The sequence below is a fragment of the Ptychodera flava genome, chromosome 18, assembly GCF_041260155.1.
Source record: "Ptychodera flava strain L36383 chromosome 18, AS_Pfla_20210202, whole genome shotgun sequence".
In the NCBI taxonomy this organism is placed as follows: Eukaryota; Metazoa; Hemichordata; class Enteropneusta; family Ptychoderidae; genus Ptychodera; species Ptychodera flava.
In genome coordinates, this window is record NC_091945.1 from 11,847,948 (window position 1) to 11,869,731 (window position 21,784).

At 38.4% G+C, this 21,784-nt stretch overlaps 1 protein-coding gene and 1 non-coding gene across 2 annotated transcripts; one reads left to right on the forward strand and one right to left on the reverse strand.

The window, feature by feature from the left end:
- Positions 1–2,748: 2,748 nt before the first annotated feature.
- Positions 2,749–2,821, reverse strand: Trnar-ccg (transfer RNA arginine (anticodon CCG)). Its single transcript has one exon. It is a non-coding gene; the product is annotated as a tRNA-Arg (tRNA).
- Positions 2,822–3,055: 234 nt separating this feature from the next.
- On the forward strand, positions 3,056–21,237 carry LOC139116855 (checkpoint protein HUS1-like). The gene is made up of 8 exons (XM_070679567.1): positions 3,056–3,216; positions 6,793–6,920; positions 12,368–12,544; positions 15,092–15,199; positions 16,915–16,989; positions 17,853–17,952; positions 19,036–19,185; positions 19,936–21,237. The coding sequence occupies exons 1-8, from the start codon at positions 3,165–3,167 to the stop codon at positions 20,019–20,021; spliced, it is 876 nt and encodes a 291-aa protein (XP_070535668.1). The 5' UTR covers positions 3,056–3,164; the 3' UTR covers positions 20,022–21,237.
- The last annotated feature ends 547 nt before the right edge of the window (positions 21,238–21,784 follow it).

Here is a 21,784-nt window from a genome sequence, read left to right on the forward strand (position 1 = left end):
ATATTTAAACTATCCAAATTTAAGGGTGTCCGGAGTTGTCGAAAATACATAGACGAGAAAAATAGAAAATATAGAACAAGTTATTCATAATATCATTAGTTAGCATAGATAGTAAGGCTGCTATACAGCTGACATCCTCTGGATATATCCCTGAAGATATATTTTATTAAGAAAACTGACTGGAGTAATGTCGGTGTGCGAAAATAAGAACGTGTTTGTTTGTTTCCGAATGACTTCTGTTCGATTACCTGTAGAGTTACACCCACTCGCTCTTTCGTCGGGAATTTCTTATGCGGACACCGTAATTTTACCATACCTTGGAAATATTGCATTGTATAGAAGGAAGTTCCACTTGACTTGAGCATGTGGGGAGTTTGTCATTTACAAAACACACTTTGGCCTGTACATTTGCAAAAATGTCTGTGAATTTATGAAGAATATTTTTATGAGAAGCTCAAAGGCATCGACAAAACTGTAAAATGCTTGTTGGAGGAATAAAGAAAAAAGACCTCCGTTGAAAATTTGGCAAATCTTACTGAAGATTCTCATGGACAGTTCAGAAAGGTAGAGCGCGCCTCAGGGAGAGATATTCGGACTCTCAAACCGGGCCTTACAAAACTGGTTTGGTCTACCACTTGTGGGGGCTCATTTTGAAGCTCATGGATTGAATTAAAGTTTTCACCGTCTTGGCTTTGCGAAAATCGAAAAAATTATTTTCCACATGCAGTTACCAAAGGGATGGCGGCCGATTTTGAAATTAAAGAGTTGGTAAATATTGGGTGATTTATTTCTCTGATTTCCAAAGGGAATGACTTAAAGTTTCCTTAAGGAAAGTTCGAGCAAAAGTTTAATCCTTTCCATTTCCATTTCGCGGCGCGTACTAACTTAATTCAAGTATTGTTGTTCCAAGAGCGTGTACCAGAAACAATTTCGCCAAAAATTACCGTGCAAATTCAAGCACCAATTTATGTTAAGCTTTTACGAAAATTACTTGAAAAATTTTTTGTTTTTACGAAATATTACAGCTGATTATATTTTATTTAATTTATTCACAAACTATCTTAAACAGAATAGAAATAAACTATTCGCAACAAACCAACAAAATTGCATATAATATTCCACAAGGTGCATTTGTTTAGTGTTTTGGTTTTGGAAAATGTCGCTTCGATGTATAAATCAACTTGGCTTCAGGAGGACTTTGAATATCAAGTATCGAATATTTTCCAGGAAGACCAATCGAAGATCACTCATTATCACATTGTATAAAATGTTTAAAGAGGGTTGGGATAAGGAAGATGGTATTCGCGCCATGAATTTTTGTCATGAAAATCGGAAGTTGAAATGAAAGTTCAGGTAGAATGCGTCTTGAGGACAGATTCAGACTCAAAGTTTTACAATAATTTTTTTAGTCTACCACTTACAGGGATCTATTTTTAAGCTCATGGATTATCTAGAGTTTTTACGGGCTTATTTTGTGAAAATCGAACATAATTTTTCATGGCCTCATACAGCGAACACATGAATGCCACCATTTTGAATTTCAAATCTCGGTAAAAGTATTGAGTAATTTGTTTCTCTGGTACAGTACCAAATTTTTGCAGATTTTTACTTTTTATTTCCTAAGGGGATGCTTTCCTTACGGAAAGTTTGAGCAAACTTTTCAATGTCGTGGCGTGAACTATCTTGAGTGCATATCATCGGTTGTAGTTTGAATTATGATGATCCTACTACTACCTGGGTACGGTATTCATAAATGTACATTTGAGTGGGGAAACGAATGGCAACTTATGGTCATGGTGTCTCCTGGTTCGTATAGCTCAAGATCGAATAATAGAAAATCTATAAAAGAATTATCTATATCTTTCTGCATTTTTCAAAGAAACCTGCAAGATTCTTGGAAAGGAAGCTCTATTTCATGTACATTTCTGTATTATTTTTGGTTTCGTTGGTAAAAATGCAGTTGCTTGTTCCACCACTAAAATCTTATCAAACCTAGCCATAGTTTTAATTTGTCGATACATTTGGTGTAATATCCATTGTTATTGTTGACAACTGGATTCTGGTCCGGACCAGAATTCACTTGTTTACAATTATGCATTGGATGTGACAAGGCTACTGACTCTACGTTTCAACACACTATGGGGAAAGGTTTAAGAAAAATGTAGCCCTTTTCTCAACGAACACAGTGCCTCAAGTTTCCATTCAAAATGTTCCGATCTCAACAATACCGGTACGCCGACAAGGCAGGCTCGCATCTTCTCTGGAAGTGTTAAAGTGCATCGGACTAGACATTACATATTCTGGTATCATTGGGAGATCAGGCTAAGAGATGAACGGGATGCACTTGATGTGTAAGCTTACCTGACGACATGAAATTGTTGGGGGAAAAAAAGCGAAAATGCTGTAAGAAAGATGTTCATTAGCATTTCTTATCCCAGCAACTTGTAAGATTTCTCTGCGAAACCGCGGAAATTGCTTTCTCTACAACCTCGCATCCTTCGTCGTGTAGTACAATCCCCCATGAAACTCTTTCTGGGGTTTTCATTTCCATTACTATCTCTCTTCGCCAACGGTATCTTCACAATCTCTTGCTGCTCGCTACCTACGTAGGGGTCATCGAACTATCTCGAGAAGAATGCTGAGCTATGCAAGGTTTTCCATGGCATGTCGTGCTTACAATTTAGAAACGAGGTCAGTCTCGTATCATCGAACGTTTGGTGCATTGTCGTCGATGGTAAAAGATATCACCGACGCGAGGGGGATTTGAACCCCCGATCTTTGGCTCCGGAGGCCAACGCCTTATCCACTAGGCCACCGCGCCATGGCCCCCTTTCTAGTGGAAGTGTTAGATTTGAAACTGAAAGACCCCTATGCACAATATCGGTGTCGTGGAAGACAGCGTTCGGCCTTCATGACTGTTGCTCTGACGGTAAGGTATGTGCCTTTGCTGGGAAAAGTGTTAAAAATGAGGATGATTGCGTTGCACTGATACGCAGCACTTCCACCAACAGTAGTTAAAGCGCCCTCACCTGCTTCAACGCCACATCTCGTGAATCTCGCGCGATCTTGCTCAAATATGGCCGCGCCAAATATGATCGTGTGTACATGGAAAAGATAAACAATAACAATCCAACATTTTATATGTAAGACAGACAGCATATACAATGAGGTTTCGAGGGAAAATCGAAGTTATAGGATGCATCCAACATTTCACTCGTAAGTACATGAAACTCGTCACATCGAGCACTCATCCACCATTTGGAGACCTGAGACATACCAGTGAGAATATAGCTGCAGTGTAGCTTAGCTGCAAAATTGTAGCGCTACGGTGAGGCGGTCGGTGATTTTGGTTTTTGCGACTTCGCTCACCAGTAGCGCTACAAGGCCGATGGCCTGGGAGTTCAATAAGCGCGTCGTACTGGACAGGCGTTTTGATGTGGAATGCAACATATTTACTGCATTTGGTCGTACCGATTTATCACTACACTCAGTGTGACAGTTTTCGGACGACCTCAGTTTTCGGACATTTAGTGATATGCTGTTAGTTACACTCACTTCGCTCCGTATCGATAGCGTTTTCAAGGTCATGTGACCTCATATTAGGTCAGGTGACATTGTTGTCCCGTTTTCGATAGTTTTTTTGGTAGAAGCTATTGAGGGCACTACGAGCGGCGGTAACAAATTGTCGTCTGACACTGCGTCAGTGATACTGTCAACATACTGCCGTCAGGTCAAAGTAACTGCAATTTTGACTAAAGTCCTGATTTAGCATTGAATTTTGAATGTGGGGGAGAATAATGATGTTGAAAATATTCTTTCCATTGTTCGCTACGATTGCATGTAGTTTTAACGAAAACTGCGCAGTTGTTTCGAGAAAAAAGTACATTTAATGAACGTAAGAAGTGTACAAGTTTTCGGACAGAAAATATTTAGCATAATCATGTGAATGTAGTAAGTGACTTACGCGTAAAAACTTGACAGGTAAATAATTCCAACGATGAAATATACTCGCTATTTTTATTAAATAATGCCTATGCTGATTCTAATACAAACAAATATGCAATGGAAACAATTATAAGTAATACTCACTGAACAAACTTAGCGAAGTTAGCCACACCGTACGATACAAGGTGCCGAAAGCAACACACACAGAGACAGCCCGTGTCCGATATCTAAGCGCTATACACGTCGAAATATAGTTGAGTCGTCCATGGATTAACATAACTAATTATCATGAAATATTCTTATGTACAGTTTTCTATAACACATCGAAATTAAAAATCGGTGGTTTGACGTTTCAAATTATCAATATTAGCTCCTAATCACCTTCCAAACACGACGTCCGATTTCTGGGATTGCAGTCCGATTACTACGCCGTCGACATGGGGTCAAAACTTTGGGCAACTTTGACCCCGAAATATCACTCCCGTCGTGTCAACTGAGTTTGAGGATAACCACAATAAAGTTTCGAAAGGTATGGTTATAAGATTTCGTATTGCTGGTCATTTACGAAACGACTTTGGGCGAAATTTATACCCTGTCCAAAAACGTCACACTGAGTGTACTGAAACTAAACATTCTACTGCACTACTTTGTATTTATGGGGTTTGGAATTTGTTCAAACACGACGATCGCGTTCCGAACATTTCTGGGAGCCGTCATTACCAACTTCCGGTAATGGCGGCTCCCACAAACACCGACGCCCCCGCTCAATGTTTTCAGAACACGATCGTCGTGTTTGAACAAATTCCAAACCCCATAAATGACAAAGTTAGTGCAGTATACTGTTTAGTCTTCAGTAGTGATAAATCGGTACGACCAAATGCAGTAAATATGTTGCATTCCACATCAAAAACGCCTGGTCGAGTACGACGCGCTTATATGATACTCCCCAGGGCCATCGGCCTTGTAGCGCTACTGGTGAGCGAAGTCGCAAAAACCAAAAATCACCGACCGCCTCACCGTAGCGCTACAATTTTGCAGCTACAGTGTAGCTCTGCATGGCACTCCTGTGTGTTACCGGCGTTATATGTGGTGGGAGGCCGAGGCCATAACGCCGGGAACACACAGCCCTGCCTTGCAGAGCTAGCTGCAGTGTAATGTAACTGGAGGTTTTGCCTGGGTAATTTTGGGTTGGACGGCAAATCCAGCCACAGTCACTCGTGAGCTATTCAGCCTCATAGACGTGTGTACATAAGCGAGAAAAAACCCTTATATACACACGTCTATGGGGCGAATAGTCCCAGAGCTGAATAGCTCACGAGTGACTGTGATCCAGCAGCCCAACCAATACCCAGGCAAAACCTCGAGTAGCTGCAATAATTGTAGCCTTGGTGGGCTGGGCCGTGCGGCTTGGGCTTCTATCGTGCGGTAAGCCACACGGCCCAGCCCACAAGCGTAGTTTTAATAGTGTAGAGCTTTTTGCTCTGTGAGTTTATGCTACGTTCCGACGTTCTCATACATAGACTACCCTCAAAGGTTTGAAACGGACTTATCCAGCCTGCAAAGAAAATTGCCCTTTCTAGTCGAAAATAAACACAAATCCTACATTCAGTTACCTCGTTTGATGCGGAAGACTCTACTTTCCAAAAGACACATTCATGTCACGATAAAATGAAAACTTTATAATAATAGAAGAAATCTACAGCGCGGCGTTTTGACAAACTTTGCGTTTCTGGTGTCCACTGTTGTAATAATGCAACTCATTGCCATAATGGAACACCATCTTCATCGCTAATTGGTCCATGAGTAATGCCATCAACATCCTCAAATGGAGATTCACCACTTTCTATGTGCGGACGGCGGATAGTCTGCATATGAAATCGTCAGGATGTATCATAAACTCACAGCATAAACTCTACACTATTAAAACTATCCGGCCAACAGCATGCCTGTGGCCAAGCCCACTAAGGCTACAATTATTCCTAATTGCAGTTATTACCTTGAGCTACAGTGCTGCAGCTGTATGTAGCTGTGCCTGGCAAGGCTGTGTGTTGCTCTGCATTGCAGGGCTGTATGTAGCTCTGCCAGGTATAATGGCAACGCCTCCCACCACATCATATACTGCCCTGTCATGCAGTAGGGTGACTGGACGATTTTTAAAACTGAAATCTTTCGCCAAGGCACCTGTTGAAGGTGTTTGTATAAAGTCCAAATCTGGAGAAATAATTGACCTAATTAGGATAATTACAACATTGCAGCCTCTGGAAAGGCAAAGTTTCCAAATTCTTTCCCTGAGAATATTATGATGAGGGATACTGAGACAGTGTGACCAAAAATCGTACCCGATATGGTTAAAATGGTTAAAAAATGACTTACTGTACAATGATGAGACCAGTGAACGGTGCACTTACAGTTTCCAAATTATTTCAGTGAGAAATTAATATTGCATAGGTAGATAAAGCATCCAGTGAAAGAAAATGGAAGATTGTCCTCACGCTCACCTCTGTTTTTCCAGTATCATGGATACTAGCCATTGTTTCTGGACAGTGACAGGTGTGCACCGGTAAAAGCGTGTTGATCAAGTGCGGCATTATCGCGACCCTTACTTCCTGCAGTGGGAATCCATGGGCACTAATTTGCTCTGCATAGCTGAGCCAGTTTACAGCACAGAACCAGGGGAAAAGACGAAAAGACCAGTGTGGTCGAAGTTCCAATACCTTGTTTATCTTAATTACTACTTGATGGTACGTTTGATAGGGTCGCTGTAAAAACTTAGGAAGCCACAATCCCTATTTCTCTTACTTTAAGTCTGTACGTTGAATATAATGAAAGTTGTTTTGCTCATTACAGGGATGGTTGGTACCATTGCAAAGCTTGCCAAGAATTGTGTACTGAAGATTACCCAGAATAAACTGTATTTTATCGTGAGCGACAGCATTGCTAATGCCGGGGCGGGCATTTGGTGTGAACTTGTACAGGTTAGTGGAGATGTATGTTTAGTATGCTAGTTGGGAGTTAATAGAATACCCACACATAACAGAATCCTTCAGTTTAGGGCTGGTGAAGGCTTACTTTGTGTGACTACTAGTAATATACATGCACACTGTGTCACAGTATAACAACATTAAAAAGGGACAATGTTTGTGACTTTTAATAATAGTTTTATTACCTTCTCGTGTCTATTTATAGACAGAGAAGGTATTAGAGTTGAAAACCAATATGCTGCTGTCAAGAACTTCCGTCTGTCAAGACTTCCGTCTGTCAAGATCCGTTGACGGCATGCCATTGTGATGGGTCATATCATAAACTGGTGGGGGTGTTCATGGCTCAGGTTGAGGTGTGGGAGAACGATTTTGAGCTATGACAAAAATCAAAAGGGACTCAGCGGCATAGCCACAGTGTTAAGCCTTTCTCCAAGGTTTCTTAGTTGACTACAATCTATTACAGACTACTGAGCTGACGTTAGGGGTACTCACTTTGTGTTTGCTCTCACTCTGTGAGCGCTAGTGTTTGGTACTGAGTTTCGTGGATATCCCCTCATGGCCTCACGTGATCTGGGCCTGTTGCATAATCTGCAGAGATGATCATATGCCTCCGAGTCTGAAACTGTCATTGTGTAAGCCTGTCGGCATTTTCCTTGCATTTTTCTCATTTAATTTTGCAAAATATCGGCGAGTACCTCAATATTTCAAGATAACCCTTTCTTCCCAATCGTTTCCTGGAGTTTCAGAGTCATATGAACGAAAATGAGTGAAAGTTTTAGACAGGAAAATCGGACGTCGGCCATGTTCAATGTTTACAGTACAATCAGAAGTTTAAGTGGAGGATTAACCAACAAACACTGTTCATGATGCCCGCCCTCTAGAGGCAGACCCTCCTATATGAAGTTAGTCTGGTTCCCTGACCCATTTCCCCGGTAGAGGGCGTGGGGAAATATAGGGTCAGGTACCGGCTAATGTAAACATGGACGCTATTGGGTTAAAATAAAACAAGCTGTGATTGGATGAAAGTAACACTTGTAACTTTTTCTCGTCTTTCTTTGGTTTCGCACTTTCAGACTCACTTGACACCAACTTCTTGTTTGTACCACAAAGCCGTGGAGGTAGAAAGAAATACTTTCTACCTCCATGATTTAGCCACTGTGATTTAGCACACCTCTTAATACTTTTAGAACGTCGACATGATGCCTGGCATTTTTCACGAAATTCGGACACCATTCTATCCATCGAAATCAATCGTCGTTCACAGTTCCAACAAAGTTTGCTTTCAATTAGCTGTGATATCGCAGCAGTACTTGTGGCGTGTATCGAACGTGCTCATGTCATAGGGGTCACGCCACAGTCGGCGATGACCTCAATGACCCTAGCGCGTTCGATACACGCAACAAGTACTGCAGCGATATCATAGCCAGCCTTCAATCACCTCTATTTCCCCGTACTTCTGGATTAATCCTTTCAGTTTATGTTTCCCGTCTCGTGTGCCAATGTTTTTGGTTCGGATACCAGTGTTCGAACATAATTCTGATCCAGTCGAATTTTGACCGGCGTTTTCATGGTAGCAGCCATATTTGTTGTAGCATGTTCTGTCAGGTGACTAACCTCCGCCATCTTGAACAAAATTCTGTTCAAGATGGCTACCCGGTACCTGACCCTATATTTCCCCACGCCCTCTACCGGGGAAATGGGTCAGGGAACCAGACTATATGAAGTACCACATTTGATGCTTGTGGAAAGCTTGACCACACAATGGAGCATTTAACTTTTAGAAAATGACAAACTGAATAAGAAGGTATTCAGAAAATGTCAAATACTGAGGAAAAATGCGCAAATATTCAAAATAAACAGGTTAACTGATTGGTCAGCTATAAAAAACAATGAAAATGTTTATGATCAAAAGTTTTTGAGATGCGCACATTTTAACAAATACAGAAATTATTAACATTATAAATATAAGACCAAACTATTTTTTCAGGGATGGGACAGGTTGGAAATGAGGGGTGAGAGACAAAGGCACTCCTATTGCTGCATGTGGATGCAGCCACACCATTTCATTTACAGCATACTTATTCACTGTGTTGTGTTCAAGTTCCATATTGTACTGACTGTCATACAAGGATAACATAAGCAAATCAAATCAAATTAGAAAAGGATCAATGCTGTTGTGTGGATTTTGCTGAACATGGCTGATATTTCGCCCTATATATTTGGTATCCAGCAAAGGCATATTTTGATGTAAAGTAAAATTAACACTACATTGCTGACAATATATTTTACCGTTTCTCCATGAATTTTTCTTTTTTAAATTATAGTATATTAGTACTTCAAACAGATTAACAGTTATCGTGATGTCAACCCATAATTTTACATCACAAAGACTGTAATTCTGCCAATTTTTTTTGTTTTTCAGTCATTTTATAAATTTGCACTGCACAAGATGATTGAACAAATTGCAATGTTTGAATTTGTAAACTCAAAGAATAAAAATCCTTTGGTCACAAATTAAATTATTTTTTGAAAAGAAATTTACTCTTAAACACTTTTAGCATATATTCTTTACACGGTCATGTATTTCAAGGAAAATATGCCTATTAAAAACAGTAATTTCTCACTTTCAATTTTTTTTCAATACTATGACAATTATCAGCCATGAGGTTATACAAACACAAGACCAGATAAGCGTTTTTCATCATTTCCACAGGACTCTTTGGAAAATCCATTAAAAACAGTTAAAAGTGACTGGAAATGATCACTTGGTATACATTTAATTTACAGATGCCAGGTTGTGTATTTCACATGCACTCAGGTCAGTAAGGAAGTGCGTATTACTATTTTGGACTGTTAATTCTTATTTCTGAATTGTTTAATTTTTTCCACATTGAACTATCTTTAGGCAGTTTATACTGTAGCTTAGAATTTTTTTGATTGATGTATTTAATCATCTTTTGGGTTCTTTGGGTCCATATCCCACCTCATGCCCCTACATCATCAACTATTTACCAACAACTCCATGCCAACAACCAATTACCTGACCTGGCCACACATTAGAGAAGGTACAGCGTCATTGACGGTTTTATTATTTCAAGAAATCAATTGCCTCCTCTTCTTCTCACTAAAGCATGTTGAAGCGCAAAGTATTGACTCTGCTGGCAAAACTCTTTGTGGTAAAAATATGCAATGTTTGATGATAGATGACGTTAGTCCAGACTAAAGGTCTGTCACAACAATAACATTTGACAAATAGAGCACAAATCATGGGAAAATACATAAAAAGTTACAGTTCATGAAACTAAGTAATACTTTATTCTTTTCTACCCAGGTTGATTATTTTGAGCATTTTAGTACTTCCTTGAAACACAAAATCAATTTCCAGAACTAGTGTTGTATCAGTGTTTTCCACAGCTTTGGAGAAACATAGATACGGACATGTACATAACAATACAAAATTTGCATATTTGTTTGTCATGAGAATGTGTTCTTTTGTATTGTTATTTACATATATGAAAAGATTGCTGGAAAACCAGAGGGGCTGGTCCACCTTTACAAATCTCTTTGTCAAGAACAGTGATTATAACGCATCTCACATGCACTGCATCTATGGTCAGCAACCCTTTGCATTATCACAAAGGGGTATGACCGAAGAATATTGGGCCCACTCTTAACAATCTTACAAATCAACATCAACCCAGGGGGTTCAGTTGGTTCAAAAAAGCCATTGGAGGAAGACTCCTAAGAAACCGCCATTGTTGTTTGTATGGAAAATTTGGCCCAGTGTTTTTCAGGTGTGGACACAGAGGTCTAACTATGCCTTGTAGCTGTGGAACTCTAATTCTTGGCCTGTGAATACAATTTTGCCACCTAAGGGAGTTATAAAAGTCTCAGGCAGTCAACCATATTTTCAATATCGCAGATTCTGTGCTCTCGCTGTCGCTTGTAACGTTCGTAAATTACGAACAAAAATGAAAATTTACGAAAAAAAATAAATGCTCGATCGGCCATTTACGAACAATTTTGTTATTTTTGAAGCCTGATTTTCGGTCAAGATTATGAATTCCGGGGAAATACTGTCATATCTCGTCTTTCAAAAATTACTCTGCCACTATATCATAAGCGTATCGAAGCATAAAAAGCATAAAAAAGGGCAACTGATATGAAAAAAATACGAAACAATGAAACCGCCTAGAAGAGATCAAGAACAGTCAGCCTGACAGTCGAACTACTGTCCGGACCGCGCATGGTTGAACGATGTACCGCAAAGCATTTGTCTGTGCATGGAGGTGAAAGCGAGCTGGAAATCTTAGCCGGAAATCTTAGTTGTCTCAGATTTGTCATTTGACAATCTGCAGATTGAATTTTTTCAGTGAACTTGCCAATTTTTTATAGGTTTCCTTCAAAATGTTTTACAAGAAACTGTCTCAGTAAATGTTATATAGTTTTCTTTGATGATCAAGAAACAATGCTGTGCACAGCCCCAAGACGAAAACGTTTATCCAGACAAAAAATAAATGACGATCATCTGCAGTGTTTTAAAAGTATAACTGTCTCTAGAAAACATTAGCAGGATCACCAGTCTCAGTTTGTGTACTTAAATTTCCAGTTATAATGAGACAAAATTCGTGCGAAACCACAGACTGCCAAATGTTCTGATCAGTGGTTGTCTTAAAAGAATTTTAGAGATGAACATGGCATAATGACTCCAGCTTATAGAGGCACCACCTAGTACCCATGGATGACGTACATACTTTCAAGGTAACAGAGATTTCCAGTATGTAAAACAGGGAACATATTTTCTAGCATCTAAAACTTGTGCAAACACTGATAATATTAATGACCACTTCATATATTAATATATATAATCATCAACCACTGACTACACACACAAAGGGAGTCACGATTTGTGTCACAATATACTTGAAAATGTTATGTTGTGTAATAAAGATCGATTAATTGAATAACATTCATGGGCCGGTTGACCAAAATGACACACTTTATTGAAACAAGGAAGAAATTTCAATGTTAAAAGCATTCATGACCCATGATGTACAGTGTTATTCAATGGATCTTTTGAAAATGCGTATCAAAATATGTGTTAATTGTCAAAAAAAACTAAAAATGAATTTTTCATTTTCCTTTATCTATAATGAAATCATTTATCATTTCTATCCCCTTAAAATCATTTATTGAGTACCAAAAGTGTTTGTTGAAAATGGGCGGGCTCAGCATTATATAATTTGTGCTTACTAATATTTTTTGAACCGAATTCGTAAATTTACTAACAATTTCGAAAGGCCAGGGAGAGCACAGCAGATTCCTACGGGTAAAAACACAAGACGACGGGAGCCAAAGTAAAGTTGTAGGTTGTACAGGAATTTAATGCCTGAAGTGCCTGAAGTGATGACAAGATGAAAAAATCTGTTTGCTGGTTTCAGGCCAATTTTTTTGATGAATACAACATGGATGGTGTGTCAGCAACTGATAATGAGATATTCTTAGATGTCACGCTGGATAATGTGGTGAGAGCGTTGAAGTCAGCGCAGAGTGCGAAGTCACTGAAGATAAAACTCACCAAGAAACACACACCATGTCTCACATTTGACATTGAATTGGTAAGTGATATTCAAATATTTATATATACATATGCAGATGAATTTCGATTTCACAGTCCGTTTATTTCAAAAACAAATATTAGAGTTTAGTTGATGTTATAGTTTACTTCAGGGTTATCTGACTATCTTACCTCTTTTCCGTCATGTTTTGGTGAAACCATTTTGTTTTCCATATGATTCGCTAGCCTGCACACTTGAAGATAGGGGTTGAGGCATTAAAGTCTGATAATCAACATGAATACATGGTCAAGTGTAAAAAGATGACAACTTTCTCCCTAAGAATTTACACAAGCTGTGAACTTGCAAAAATTGTCAGGTCAAAATTTTGTCCTAAAGGTAGTACACGCGTACACGCCTCAAAATTGAAAGTCATAAATTTGCTCAAACTTTTCATAAAGAAACATTAAACCATTTCCTTTGGAAATCAGGAATGAAAATTGGCGGTCACTTTGCAAAATTTGGTACTAGAGAAACAAATTACCCAATATTTACTGAGAATTGAAATTCAAAATGGCCACAATCCATGTGTTAACTCAAATGGGAAAAATAAAATTTTTGACTTTTACAAAAATAACCATATGGAAAACTTTTATTCAGTCCGTTAGATTCAAAATGGTACCCCCACAAATGGTAGACCAAAAAGAATTATAAAACTTTTAGAGTCCAAATATCTGTCTCCAAGGCGCATTCTACCTTATGGCGCATTTTCTTGAACTTCTTCATTAATGGCTTGTATGTCTCATATTGACTCAGAGGGCTCAGAGATCAACTCGTTATCCTGGTTTGCATTGTTTAGCCCTAGCACAAGCATGGTTTAGCCCAAACCAATTGCTATCAATGGGGTATGTGGACCTGTTTACAGGGAATATAGGAGGTGAGAGGGTCATCTGTGAATGATAAACATTGATGACTTCTGGGTATCTTTTTGAATAACTGTAGAATAGTTATTATTCACTGTCAGTGTAATATTGCCCTAATACTTCCCTTGTTGTGATTGATTGTCAATTTAGCAAGAGGACTAACATTTTTAGCACAGCCTTTCAAAATTACACAAGGGAACGATTCTGATAACCTTGTCTGTGCTGATTCTTTTGGCGTCTGACCCTTACTTTACTTCCCATACATGTGGCTGTCATCAGTTTCCACAATCTTCACCATGCCATGGATGCTAGAGTGTCTAGGTCTGTACATGCTACTCTCTGACAATGATATAGCATGCAGACCAAACTTACAAAGTGCTAAACCCATTGAAATACTTGGTTATACTGCTGCAGATATCGGTTTAATTGATTTGTTTGGCTATTGTGGATATCTTGTCGTGAAATAGACACTGAAATTTGACAGAAGTTTAAAATGTTAATGTGATTTGGAGAAATCATAGTTGAGGTAAAAATTAAAAAGTTGAGGAAAAGAGTACACCCCTTTACATCCAGCCACTAACTAACCCTATTTTTCATTTTATTGCCATAAGAACCACCCATATTGCATTTGTTTTTGCCTGAGAGACAAGGTTTACATACAGCTGAAGCAATCTTTAAACACCTGTTTTTAATGTTGAGATAAGGCAAATGCCACTGTATATGAAGAAAGAGGTTTATGTTCACTTATCTATTAGAAAGAATTTTCATTGCCTTTTCATTCTTTGTCTTGCAATATATTTATCTGTCTTTGCTATCTTTGTTAAATATTTGTGTCATGCTATATGGCAAATTTATGAAATGTCTTCTGTACTGTATTGAGATTTATGCCAAATGAGGAACAATGAAATAATTGCATATTGAATGATTTATAACTTCCCAGGAAGCAAGGGTGCATTCACCTAGATTTGATGAGAGCATTAATAATAATAATTTATTCATTTATATTGCGCTTTTAACAGTAATCTGATCAAAAGTGCATTGTGAACACCAAGTTCACAAAGTGTGCAAAAAACCCCAAGCAAGTGCATTTCCCAAGTGTGTTCAATTTCACAGTGGCTTGCTTTTAAGAAAAACTCATTAAAAATTGTGAACAAATTTTGAATGTTGAAGTAGTTAGATTTCAAAGCAAAACCATTTACTGAGCCTTTACCCACACAAGTCATAATCCTGACTAAAATAATCTAACGCTGGTCTTAAAGGCTATTTAAATCAAGAAAAGATATATATGCTCTCAGTTGTAGCAAACATGACTTTGCAAGATGTGATGAACGTATTCCCTTATTTGCTACATTTGTACAAAACAGTGAATCCTTCAGTGTAAAGGGTCCGTACTCTGGAATAAAAAGGACGTACAGTTTCTATAGACTCAGTATGCCCAAGAGATCACTTTATGTTGTTACGTACAAAACAGTGTGTACAAATAAATGCGTATGGAGACATATTTCTATGGCCCATAAAGTTTTGAAATGAGTCTCCCACTGTAGACTAAAATACCTTTTTTTAAACTTTAATGTGTTTCAGTACAATTGATAGCCCGAATAACCTTGAAAAATCACATTGGTTTTGCACAACTGTTGAAGCATTTGTTGAGATGCGAATTGTGTAACATTTTGATTTTCTTCCCCAGCCATCCATGACAGCTCATAGTCGTAATGTGGTTCATGACGTGCCAGTCAACGTAATACCACAGCGTCTGTGGGGAGACTATGAGGAACCACCCATGCCAGACTTTGATGTAAGTATTCTATGAAATGTTATCAAAATTTTATTGTATTTTATTTTTTTTTAATTCTCGTCAACAGTGCCAGCTGGCAGCCACTTACAGACAGATAAGTCAAAATATGAAATATAAGATATGAATCTATTACAGACAAAATTGAAAATGAAGAAACTACATATATCATTGTTTTCCCAGAGGGATTTTAGTAGGGTACTGCCACCATCCTTATTTTAGCCATACTCACAATCTCATTATCCACCTTGCCTTCTTTTCACAGTCACCCCGGTATCTAAATCATTGTCTAAAGCAGATTTGTCATCTGATACATGCTGCCAAATGTTCATGCTGATAAGGCTGACTTCACACAAATAATGTATAGTTCAATGCCAACGTCATCATGTGAATTGTTTTCAAACACTGTATAGTCAAGGGACAAGATATTTGTTGAAAATGAGTGAATTCATACTGCAGTGTGGGAAAAGAATGAAATTTGTGAACAAGAATGTGAACAAGAATGAAATTTGTGAACAAGTCCAACATGCGGACATTTCAAAGTATCTCTCATCCAGCTGACAGTGCTCAGTGGTAGAAGTAGAATTAAAAAGGCTTCATATTCTAGCAATAGTTGAGCAGAGCTGTATCAAAAGTACCAAAATACGGTAGCCATCTAGTGTGGCAGCTTAACCAATTTGATGTACCAGACTCTGAGGAGTATTCTTGTCCTTTCGAGAAAATTTTACATGTTATTTACCTTAGAATAGGCTGACTGTAGGAAATCTTAAAGAAATTCCTCAATGGATTTGAAAAGTTCAGAAATCTTGGAAGTTTCTTTGCACACTGGCCATCAGATTATGATGATATGGGTCATGAATTTCATAAAAAATAAGTCATATTTTGATTTGGATTTAAAACCTTGAAGTTTGATCTATGTTGTGCAATGTTGCACAAATACAGTCACAAAATTATTACAGGGTAATACCACACCCAGATTCCATTGAGGAACAAATATTTACATTGTGTAATCACATGCAAAATCAAACAAAATACAGTAAATTTTGTTTACACTCGTATTATTTATGGTTTTCTAAGATGTAGACATTGTTTACATGTCAACTCCAGATTAGAATTCTGTGACTTCTTTGACATTACACCTCACTACACTTAATAACCTCACAACACTCACGTCTTCAAGCAGTACAAAGTGTCTGATAAAAACTACAATATTATTGTGTGTGAAAACAATGACTAAAGATATGCTTTTGATAAGCCTATCGCCTGTGCAAAGGTCCATCTTTGCCAGGGGAAACAGTTGGGCTATACCAAAATGTTGTGGTTGAAGGTTAAACAGGCAGAAGTTCATTTTCCCAGCTGCACAGCAATGTGACAACATGAAGGGGTAAACTCAGGAAAACTCTTGTAAAACTATAGCATGGTAATTAATTTGACTTGTGTCACGGCATTTTGTTGCCTAAACCCTTTCAAGCCCAAACTCTGTACATAACAGCGATTTCAGATATATTTGTGGCTATAAGCGAGAAAACCGTACACGTAGACCTTATATATTGACTGTCTAAGTTGCCAGGAAGTTTTTTATTAGCGACAGCTAGATAATACCTCTACAAGCTTACTACACTTCTGCTTATCACACCAAACAATAGCCTCTCTATCAGTGACTTTGTTCCTCATCAACCCATGTCACAGTAAACACCCAATTGTTGTGTTGTTTGTAGGTCAGTATTTACATGCCACCGCTAAAAGTTGTCCGCAATGTGATTGAGAGGATGAAGAACCTTAGCAGCTATGTGGTAAGTTGGATAAATCTCATCATACTTGGGAAAGATACCTTATCAGTTACTCTGTTCATGTTGTAGGAAGTTAATAATTTACGGGTGTATCAGCCTGCTTAGAAAACAGCCCCTTCAGAAACTTGTTCAGAGTCATAAAAATAACTGTAGCCTAATTTCATAACACAATACAATACAGTGTTTGTTGTTGATGCAAGGTCACAGAGACAATGTAATCTATTGTGTTATGAAATTATGCTGCATTTTATTTATGACTCTGAACAAGTTTGTGAAGGGACCGTGCTTTGAACAGGCTGATACACCTATAGCTTATCTTTCTCTCTAGAGGGCGATGTATCATGGGGTGGTTGGTCACTGCTTGTGATTTTAAGTGCAAAAAAAAAATGGCATGTGTTTTGAAGGGTGACTTGTTCAAGACTTGTCTCATAACAGAATCCTGGAAAGAAAGAAATTGTATATAGTGACCTTGTGCTAATTTCTCTAAAACGTTCATAACAATAGGAAATACGTATTGTTCACAAGATATGTAATTGAAACATGTTGAAGTTCTTGCTGCTTTTCACATTTTCACCGCGCTTCTCAACAGTTTCACCATCTCCTTTGGAACGTCCTTTCCTAAACTGAGTAGAGAAGCACTTGGATCATTTGTGTTTGTACACTATAACAGCTGGTAAAAAATTCAGTTGTCCACCCTCACATGAACAGGAACATGGCTGCTAGGAGAAACACGTTTGTCATAGGCTTTTTAAAACATTTTTCATTGTCTGTGATAGCCATTTTATGGCATAGTCTCACAAGCCTGGACTAGGCTGTTTACTGTTTCGTTTTGCAATATAACACACATTTTTATTGGTCAAATTTAGATACTATCAGCCAATCAGAGTGGAGAAATGACGCTGAAAGTGGAAACAGACATGGTGACATGTACCACCCACTTCAGAGATCTGTCAAATCCAACATGGGGTGAGTATACACATGTACATTAACATAGGCATCATAAATCAAGTAGTTAACAGGACTGCACAAAACAATTCTTGTCTGAGAGCAACAGATTAGCAAATGACCAGATTCATAAGACTCACATGACCTTACATGCTGGTACTTTTGTGGGAAGGAATCCTGCCAGTCTGGCTGAACCCGCTGTAACAGTCAACCAAATCATATCCCCTGAATGCTGTTCTGCATCGCTAATGTAACTTGAACGTACTGAAGCAAAAAAATTGCATTTTTTCCAGCACTGCAAATGTTTAATCATATACTATATACCACCAAGTATACTTGGGTTATGATTTGAGCCCAGTTTTTGAGTGCAAGTGTCTGAAACCACTACAAAAGCAGGATTGTCAGATTTGGTTTCAAGCCCACAAAATTCACCTTTGTACTGTACCTTGTGACAATATAATCACAGGACTTTGTAAATGGCAAGAAAAAAAGATCAATAGTCCCATATTTTGGTATTAAATGATTCATAAATCATTATTTTAAAAAGCATTAGTGTGCGTGTTTTTCATTGCTTGGTGCTGTATCTCGCCCAGGCCCCCAGTACTCAGCAACTCAGTCGAATTCGGCAAAAAACCATGACGTCATGGTACACAGTCAAAAAGAGGCTGTCACAAGGTCACCCACTCACACTATGTTATACACTGTTTACAGCTGTGATTCCACAGCAGCCTCTTTTTGACTGTGTACAGTTACATCATGGTTCATGGTGAGTTCCACTGTTGAGGGCGCAGTAACCCTTGGGTACTGGTATATACATAGGCCACCTAGTACTGGACCCAGGCACAATATATCACCAAGCAATGAAAAACTTGCATACTGTTGCTTTTTGAAATCATGATTTATTACTAACTTGCATACCAAAATAAGGTGGTGAACAAGCAGAGCAAATGTGTGCTATGAGCATTTTACCCTATCTACCTTCTATTTATTTACCTGGTTTTGACGATTGATTTTGAATACTTTCACGTTTGGTAAATTTGTTTTTCTCTGAGTTCTCCAACATTTTTACTCACCATCCAAGTCCATTATCTCTTCCTCTTTCAGGTAATGATGGTGACGTAGCTGATCAGTCAAGTCAGATTCAAAGTCAAAGCCAAGCCCAGGACACAGAATTTTCTTCAGCCAGAATTGACATTAAGAAATTTTCCAACTTTCTGATGGGCCAGCAAATCAACCCTACTAGGGTTATCTGTAGTAAGTATCAAGAATTATTGTCCTTGAATAAATGAATCACTTTCAAGAGAACCACATTGTCAATACTTTGGACACAGTCAGGAGCGAAATTAAATTCTACAAAACTTTCATTGGTCCAGACACTTCATTTGACACATTAAAAGGACCAATGATTTCTCATCAGTTGGTCAGTGGCAGGCCCCACACCATGTATCACAATTATCTTCCATCTCTTATACCAGTATGCATGTTCCAGGTCCAACAGCATCTTGCCAGCAAAGGAAGGCAATTTATAGGCTTGCCGGTCTGTCACATGGTATTTATTCACACTTTTGAGTTGCTCTAACCTAGGAATAGATGCCAGTCAGTACAGGAGTCTTTATGCTATTTTACAGAAATCAAATATTGATCAGCTGAGCACCTGGTTTGCATTATCAACCCTTTCACCAATGTGGTTTGGCCCAAAACCATTGTCATCAATGGTGATTGCAGACCTGTTCACAAAAACTTGGGGATGAACAGGGCAAAGACAGTGAATAATGCATAGGAGCTTCAATCGTTTGACAGTAGCTTTGTCCGCGTACAAATGCCATCACATGTCAGTAGTTCAGCATTTGTGTAAACCTATGCAATATTAATGATATAGCCGTACCAATACAAGTATCTGACAATCATCTGGCATATTGTATCACTAACAGTATGAACAAGTCTAAGATCATTCCATTGACAACTCTATATTGAGAAGCTGTGTATGTCTGTGTTTCATTTCAGATATCGTTCACAACCGAACCATTCAGTTCTTTTTGATCCATGAGGACATGTCACTCCAGTACTTCATTCCGGTTATTTCGCTCTGAGGGAATGGTAGCTCTCGCCATGGAAAAATCATTTAACTGAATGCTTGTGCAGATTCCTCCCTTCCTCACCTGCCTGAAGCATTAACACTTCTTGGGGTGTGATATTTGTGCTTCAATACTCTCGCATCAGAGAAATATTCGCAAATGTCAAAATTTTGCTGTTTTCGTGAGCTACATTGTTCGGTTGGATCTGTTTCACTGTGAACAGTGTAAAATTTTTGTGTAAGCTGTGATATCACATTACAGTGCTATATTGAACTTGACAACCAATGCAAGCTACATATTGTATTCAATGAAAAGGACAAGCAGAAGCTGTGAATAACTTCCTCCACAGCAATATGACTTCGGTAACACTTCGGGAATGCCAAACAAGTTTACCTTTCATTGCAGAAGATACATCCTTCCCTAAGCAATCATTCATAAAATTACATGTGACACTTTGAATTTAGATATCCATCTGATTGTTAGGCTTTTGAAAATTAATTTTGAAGTTTGCCAATGTTTGGTATACATAGACAAGTGGACATTGTAGCTGAAGTTATTCTGAGAAGAATTTTCAACGCTGGAATACCCTTAATTATGTCTTCCCTTGTTCTGAAATATTTTTACCGCTTTCCAGGTTGCACCATAGTCTAGTCAGACACCTGTCCGTGTTTCTATGTTTGAGGCATTCATCAAAAATATTGACAAATTCAAAACAGTTTAGTTAGTGTCATATTAGGGCTTCGGACACGGCTACCTAATTCAGGGATAGTAGTACAAGCAAGATGGATAAATTGATGACGTATCAGAACTGATCAAATTTTACTGTCATTCGGTCTCCGGTATCAATGAACATTTGCCCCCACTTTCAGAAAAGTTCTCTTCACAGTGTGACCCAAACTGTGTTGTAGAATGAGGATTATCCCTTTCACCGTCAAACCTTCGCCTCAACCCTTTTAAATTTGGGACACTGTACAGGAACATGGGGTGAAACGATAAAAGTTTCGCAGTGATGTGAAATCAGTCTTTGAATGTGGCATCTCCTTCATCACCATGCACTGTTCTATTCTGTGATGAATTCAAAGACAAGGTTGACTAAAATACCCATGGTTTCCATAAACACTATCTGCACAAAGTTGGTAGAAATTTCACTGGTACCAAACATTTCTCTTTTTTATCAAATACAGGAATGTATCTTTTGTTCTTCTCAATGGAAGTAAAGTACATTTTTTTTTATATAAAACAGACATTTCAATTTCCTTTATTAGTTTCTATAGAACACAAGAAAAATGCTGACTTTGAGGCTCAGGCAGTCACTCGTTGACGTCCAAATCCACAGACATACTGCGTACGATTACTGAAAACAACACTTAATTATGTTGGATAAACTGACCCATCTATCTTCATGAACAGTACAGTGGGAAAGTGTTTTTGAACAAAACTGCAAGGCAATACCCTTGAAATAGAATGTGACAGAATTAGAAATCTGGTAGAAACCAATGTTTTTGGCACCAGTACTGCTCTGAGGTTAGACTGAAAGATGAAAGATTCGGGCGTGTGCAGGCACAGTGCGACCTCTGACCCCACACCACAGGTCAGAGGTCATCTGAGTCTACACAGGCATACCATACCAATACTGATACCGCTCATATTGGTTGAAAGAGATCACAATTAAAGAAAGTGAGAGTAAAATTGCAGCCTTCTCAGCTGGGTAAAAAGGGGTGGCCAATTTACATAACAATGTATGATTTGCATATTCTTTTGTATGGTGATTAACATAT